General features: G+C 44.7%; 1 protein-coding gene across 3 annotated transcripts in view; it reads left to right on the top strand.

Annotated features, from left to right (window-relative positions):
* The window catches only part of LOC113524960 (rho GTPase-activating protein 29), a 29,257-nt gene that overhangs the window by 15,467 nt on the left and 6,290 nt on the right, over nt 1–7,500 (top strand). For all 3 annotated transcript variants that reach the window (XM_053227564.1, XM_053227563.1, XM_053227562.1), the window contains exons 12-18: nt 919–1,070; nt 1,606–1,692; nt 2,666–2,764; nt 3,272–3,435; nt 4,299–4,487; nt 4,590–4,727; nt 6,321–6,526. In XM_053227564.1, the coding sequence (XP_053083539.1) occupies nt 919–1,070; nt 1,606–1,692; nt 2,666–2,764; nt 3,272–3,435; nt 4,299–4,487; nt 4,590–4,727; nt 6,321–6,526 (1,035 nt within the window). The remainder of the gene's footprint in view (nt 1–918; nt 1,071–1,605; nt 1,693–2,665; nt 2,765–3,271; nt 3,436–4,298; nt 4,488–4,589; nt 4,728–6,320; nt 6,527–7,500) is intronic.

Raw genomic sequence — 7,500 nt, 5'->3', positions numbered from 1 at the left:
TAGAACACTGTTCTGGTGCTTTTTATGGTACTTTCCAATCGGCTTCCTCTGTCACTAGCGCACATGACGCGTGACTCCCTCAGGACGAGGCGATACAGACACGCGAAAGGGATTTTCTGCAGTTTAGAAAATAAAACTCTGCTATTGCATCAGAATCAGCAGCAGCTCTAAATAGATTTAAACTCAATTTAAATTAAATATAACAAATGGTGAATTTAAATCCTGTGGGGTTTCAGTTTAAATGTTCATGAGGGACTGAAGATAAACAGTGACTATAAACACACAAACACACACACACACACACACTCACACACACTCACACACACATGTATATATGTAAATATTACGACATGAAATTAATGCTCAAAGCGAAAATCAAAGTGAAAATGTATTAAAACTGCACACACACACACACACACACACACTTCCTTTTTTCCTTGTATGAATCTGTGAGTCTGCAGTGTTCAGAGCAGATACTGTGTGTGTGTGTGTGTGTGTGTGTGTGTGTGTGTTCCTCAGGAAGTGATGAAAACCACATGACTGATTCAGATTGTGCTGTTTACTTCACTCATGCGTGTGCACACACACACACACACACACACACACACACACACACACACACACACACACACTTCTGCATAAACCAGGTCATTTCAGTCTCTACACACACACACACACACACACACACACACACACACACACACACTCGCATCCAGACAGCAGTGTCACTTTATTTCTGTTTTAGTGCTGAGGGATGAGTTTCAGTTAATCAAACATTCACCACAATAAAGTGTGAAGTGTTTCTCTTTAAAATGTTTCATCACACACACACACACACACACACACTTTATTTCTGCCCTCATGGTTTTAATCCATCTTGTGTGTGTGTGTGTGTGTGTGTGTGTGTGTTGTCTACAGCATGCCCTTCCATAAGAGATCACTGAGCAGCACACACTCCTCTCAGGGGAACTTGTCTCAGCTCTCTGCTGATGAAGTGAACAGTCCTGTTCATAAACACGTCAGCAAGATGGACGAACCACCGTCCAGCAGCAGCGCAGCCGACATCCACGGTAACACACACACACACACACACACACACACACACACACACACACACACTCCTGTCTGTCTGCCTGTCCACCTGTCTCTCTCTCTCTCTCTCTCTCTCTGTCTCTGCAGCTGTATTTAAGTGATGTTAAGTGTTAATTTATTGAACTGTCCTTCTCTTCATTCTCATAGACAAATTCACTGGTTTTTATTTATTTACAAAACTCTTATTGGGAAAACTCCGCTATATTTACAATCACTTCTTAATATTCATAATACATGTTATAATCTGCGCTCTAGTAGTTTTATTAATTTGTGCTTACCTAAAGCCCGTACCTCCTTCAGTCGTTACTCTTTTCAGTTTTCTGCTGCTGATGACTGGAATCAGACCTTAAAGCTTAGTTCATTCATTTCACTTACTTCCTTTAAAAATTTAATTCAGTCAATAGTACAGGATCATCGTACTTGTTTTTAGTTATTTGTTTGTTTTTATGTCACTGTTTATAATTGTGTTATTTGTAATTGTGTAATTGTGTGTGTGTGTGTGTGTGTGTGTAGCTCTGAAGGGAGGAATGTGCAGTGATTCAGAAAGTGCAGGAGGAAGCAGTGAGTCTCGGTCTGTGGATTCTCCCACTGCCAGTCCAGGTACATCATCACACTTTATACCGTAATATCACCATACTGTCACTGTGTTAGTATCGTTTACACCACAACGAGTTCTGCACTCTGATTGGTCAGAAGGTGTTGATTAATTCTCTATAACAGCAGCTCTGACAGTAGCGCAGGTTTATATTAACACGCTCGCTCTAATACGTTATCGTTTCTATAGTAACGGCTCTTTCACAGGGATGAGTACAGCAGACGCTCCACTGATAATAAATGGATTAGAAATAGTTTTTTTAAAGTAAGGAGATGTTTGTTTAACTTTTATGGAAGGAGTCTCCAGTGTCAGCGCTTTGTAACAGTCAGAGGTAAAGCTGTAACTGTAAGTTTTCTGACGTCTTCAGGACAGAGGAGTTTTTACGCTTCTTTGCGGTTTCTCAGTAACATGCGGAACAAGCTGCGTTTATTTTATTATTATTAACTTTGAGAGAGAGAATAAAGAGACGCTGGTGAGGGAACGAGTGTTTATAGCTGCTATAACGTAAGCGACAACAGGAGCTAACTTTTGTCACCGGTGTTCCACAACATTAAACGTAACTATAAACGGATAAAAAGTATGACATGTCGTTCATTAATAATTAAAAACTTGGTAAGTTGCTGTGGTGTGAGAGGAATAGAACACTTGGGGACGTGCTGTTAGAGGAAAATAATCACCTTCAGGGTGGCAGCAGTAACTCAGCTTCATCACACCACCCTGTTAATCAGTAATTTACTGTAACACACACACACACACACACAGAGTTTATTAATTACATCATAACTATTTTATCCCCTTATCATCACTGTATTATTGTTTTATTATTCATTTTGTCACTGTATCATCACTGTTTTATTATTAATGCATGTTGTTACTTTATTGTAACCACATTATCACAGTATTATCAGTGAATCATATGATAAAAAGTGTGTGTGTGTGTGTCTGTGTGTGTGTGTGTGTGTGTGTGTGTGTGTGTAGGGGATTTTAAGCGCAGACTTCCCAGAACTCCGTCCACAGGCACCATGTCATCTGCTGATGATTTAGACGAAAGAGAACCTCCTTCACCCTCAGACAACGGTGTGTGTGTGTGTGTGTGTGTGTGTGTGTGTGTGTGTGGGGGGGGGTATGTTTATACATGTGTGTTGTTGGGTGTTGTGTGTGTGTGTGTGTGTGTGTGTGTACATGGTGTTACATGTGTGATTATTGTGTATGATTAGGGACAGAGCCGCTGAGTAGTGATGATAGCGTTTGGAACACAGCCGGTTTGTTATTGTGAAATACAGGGTGTTTTTTGTGCCTGTACTTTTGCTGTAAATGTAATCGGTGTGTAATCAAAAGTGACGCATTCACATTAGGGAAACAAGTTTAAGGGAAATGAAAACATGACTCGTTAGATTTGTAGCTTAGTATCTTGTCATGTTTGATAGTCACACACACACACACACACACACACACACACACACACACACTACTATCACACGGTGCTGTGTTCACTGAACGGCTCAGGTCATGCTCACACTTCTGTATTAATAAATGACTATAAGTGTGTGTGTGTGTGTGTGTGTGTGTGTGTGTGTGTGTCAGGTCTGGGAGAGATGGTGACAGAGACGGCGAATTCTCCCGGTCCGTTCAGAAACACTCAGATGTCCAAAGCGGCTCAAACACACAAGCTGAGGAAACTGCGCGCTCCGTCTAAATGCAGGGAGTGTGACAGCCTGGTGGTGTTCCACGGAGCCGAGTGTGAGGAGGTAAAATCACTATTCATCACTACCTTCACCATCAACATGCGAACCCTGTACACTGTACAGACCTGTGATAAAGTTTAGTTTATAAATTAGGCACAATAACACATTAACAACAGTAACGAATAATAAAATTGAACAATTATAATAATAAAAGTTATGTAAATGTGGTTTCTGTCTCACCTTTCGTTCCTCTTCACTTAAAGGACGCGCATTACGACTTCTCCTCGGCACATCTGAGGGCTGTTCTTACGCAAAATAAGGGTTAATAACACAAACACTGCGATAGCGTGAGAGTCGATCTGATAACCGAGACGGCTGCTAAGTGACTAGCGGCTGGGTGGCGTGTACAGCGTGGATTCGCTGGACAAAGGGACGATTAACGTCCCGGGCGAAACCGCACGAGGTGTCCCGTTACTCAGAACAGCGTGCAGTTTAAATTACAAATGTTTACTGTGTTTCTGGAATTTTCTATTAAAATTTTTTTTAAAAGTTCATAATGTGGGATAAATTAATAAATTTAAAATTTATATCCTGAATTTATATATTTCTGTAAAGCTGCCTTGTGACAACCTCTATTGTTAAAAGCACTATTACAAATAAAATAGAATAGAATTGAATTCAGTGAAACCGTGGTAACTGAAACCGCGGTAACTGAAACCGCGGATACGGGGGTTTTACTGAACATCATTTTACGGCCGTATAATGTTTAAGGCAAAGTGTGTTCACTAATATTATGTGTAATTTATTTTATACGGTTGCTATTTTAATCGTTCCACTTTAATCGTGTTGTTGTAGTTTTATAAATGGCTGGCATCAGGAGCTCTTTGTCATAACTGGTGTGTGTGTGTGTGTGTGTGTGTGTGTAGTGTTCTTTAGCGTGTCATAAGAAGTGTCTGGAGACGTTGGCGATCCAGTGTGGCCATAAGAAGCTGCAGGGAAGGCTGCACTTATTCGGCATCGATTTCTCTCAGGCGGCTAAAAACAGCGCGGACGGAATTCCCTTCATCATCAGGAAGTGCACTTCAGAGATCGAGAGTCGCGCCCTGAACATCAAGGTGCGCTCAGCGCTAATCTCCCGCGCTCAGCGCTAATCAGCCTGTTAGCTAGCAGGCCACCGTAGCGCTGTGGTGTTAACGCTTCGTTTGTTGTGTTTTAAGGGAATTTATCGTTTAAATGGAGCGAAGTCTCGAGTGGAGAAACTCTGTCAGGCGTTTGAGAATGGAAAAGACCTGGTGGAGCTGTCAGACCTGTATCCACACGACATCAGCAACGTGCTCAAACTGTACCTGAGACAGGTAAATACAGCCCTACACACACACACACACACACACACACACGCAAACACAGCAGAGGTGAATACACTCACTCAGTACTTGGTTAAAATCAGAACACACTGTACTGCTCTCAGCCAATCAGAACACACTGTACTGCTCTCAGCCAATCAGAACACACTGTACTGCTCTCAGCCAATCAGAACACACTGTACTGCTCTCAGCCAATCAGAGCACACTGTAATGCTCTCAGCCAATCAGAACACACTGTACTGCTCTCAGCCAATCAGAACACACCGTACTGCTCTCAGCCAATCAGAGCACACTGTGCTGCTCTCAGCCAATCAGAGCACACTGTACTGCTCTCAGCCAATCAGAACACACTGTACTGCTCTCAGCCAATCAGAGCACACTGTACTGCTCTCAGCCAATCAGAACACACTGTACTGCTCTCAGCCAATCAGAGCACACTGTACTGCTCTCAGCCAATCAGAGCACACTGTACTGCTCTCAGCCAATCAGAACACACTGTACTGCTCTCAGCCAATCAGAACACACTGTACTGCTCTCAGCCAATCAGAACACACTGTACTGCTCTCAGCCAATCAGAGCACACTGTACTGCTCTCAGCCAATCAGAACACACTGTACTGCTCTCAGCCAATCAGAGCACACTGTACTGCTCTCAGCCAATCAGAACACACTGTACTGCTCTCAGCCAATCAGAACACACTGTACTGCTCTCAGCCAATCAGAACACACTGTACTGCTCTCAGCCAATCAGAACACACTGTACTGCTCTCAGCCAATCAGAACACACTGTACTGCTCTCAGCCAATCAGAGCACACTGTACTGCTCTCAGCCAATCAGAACACACTGTACTGCTCTCAGCCAATCAGAGCACACTGTACTGCTCTCAGCCAATCAGAGCACACTGTACTGCTCTCAGCCAATCAGAGCACACTGTACTGCTCTCAGCCAATCAGAACACACTGTACTGCTCTCAGCCAATCAGAACACACTGTACTGCTCTCAGCCAATCAGAGCACACTGTACTGCTCTCAGCCAATCAGAGCACACTGTACTGCTCTCAGCCAATCAGAGCACACTGTACTGCTCTCAGCCAATCAGAGCACACTGTACTGCTCTCAGCCAATCAGAACACACTGTACTGCTCTCAGCCAATCAGAACACACTGTACTGCTCTCAGCCAATCAGAACACACTGTACTGCTCTCAGCCAATCAGAGCACACTGTACTGCTCTCAGCCAATCAGAGCACACTGTACTGCTCTCAGCCAATCAGAACACACTGTACTGCTCTCAGCCAATCAGAACACACTGTACTGCTCTCAGCCAATCAGAACACACCTCACTGCTCTCAGCCAATCAGAACACACCTCACTGCTCTCAGCCAATCAGAACACACTGTACTGCTCTCAGCCAATCAGAGCACACTGTGCTGCTCTCAGCCAATCAGAACACACTGTACTGCTCTCAGCCAATCAGAACACACTGTGCTGCTCCCAGCATAAACATTAAAGGATATCTGGTGTGTGTGTGTGTGTGTATATGTGTGTATATGTGTGTGTGTGTGTGTGTGTGTGTGTGTGTGTAGCTGCCCGAGCCTTTGATCCTGTACAGGTATTATAATGAGATTATTGGTCTGGCTAAAGAAGCTCAGAGCATCACGGCAGACGACACGCGCTCACCTCACCTCAGCATCGAGCTCAACCGAGTCATCCTCAAAATACGAGACCTGCTGAGACACCTTCCTCCTGCACACTACAGAACCCTGCACTTCCTCATCACTCACCTGCACAGGTAACACCACTACACTCCCTCATCACTCACCTGCACAGGTAACACCACTACACTCCCTCATCACTCACCTGCACAGGTAACACCACTACACTCCCTCATCACTCACCTGCACAGGTAACACCACTACACTCCCTCATCACTCACCTGCACAGGTAACACCACTACACTCCCTCATCACTCACCTGCACAGGTAACACCACTACACTCCCTCATCACTCACCTGCACAGGTAACACCACTACACTTCCTCATCACTCACCTGCACAGGTAACACCACTACACTCCCTCATCACTCACCTGCACAGGTAACACCACTACACTCCCTCATCACTCACCTGCACAGGTAACACCACTACACTCCCTCATCACTCACCTGCACAGGTAACACCACTACACTCCCTCATCACTCACCTGTACAGGTAACACCACTACACTCCCTCATCACTCAATTGCACAGGTAACACCACTACACTCCCTCATCACTCACCTGCACAGGTAACACCACTACACTCCCTCATCACTCACCTGCACAGGTAACACCACTACACTTCCTCATCACTCACCTGCACAGGTAACACCACTACACTCCCTCATCACTCAATTGCACAGGTAACACCACTACACTCCCTCATCACTCACCTGCACAGGTAACACCACTACACTCCCTCATCACTCACCTGCACAGGTAACACCACTACACTCCCTCATCACTCACCTGCACAGGTAACACCACTACACTCCCTCATCACTCACCTGCACAGGTAACACCACTACACTCCCTCATCACTCACCTGCACAGGTAACACCACTACACTTCCTCATCACTCAATTGCACAGGTAACACCACTACACTCCCTCATCACTCACCTGCACAGGTAACACCACTACACTCCCTCATCACTCACCTGTACAGGTAACACCACTACACTTCCTCATCACTCACCTGCACAGGTAACACCACTACACTCCCTCATC

The sequence above is a fragment of the Pangasianodon hypophthalmus genome, chromosome 21, assembly GCF_027358585.1.
Source record: "Pangasianodon hypophthalmus isolate fPanHyp1 chromosome 21, fPanHyp1.pri, whole genome shotgun sequence".
Classification (NCBI taxonomy): Eukaryota; Metazoa; Chordata; class Actinopteri; order Siluriformes; family Pangasiidae; genus Pangasianodon; species Pangasianodon hypophthalmus.
This window is presented reverse-complemented; position numbering and strand designations above follow the sequence as displayed.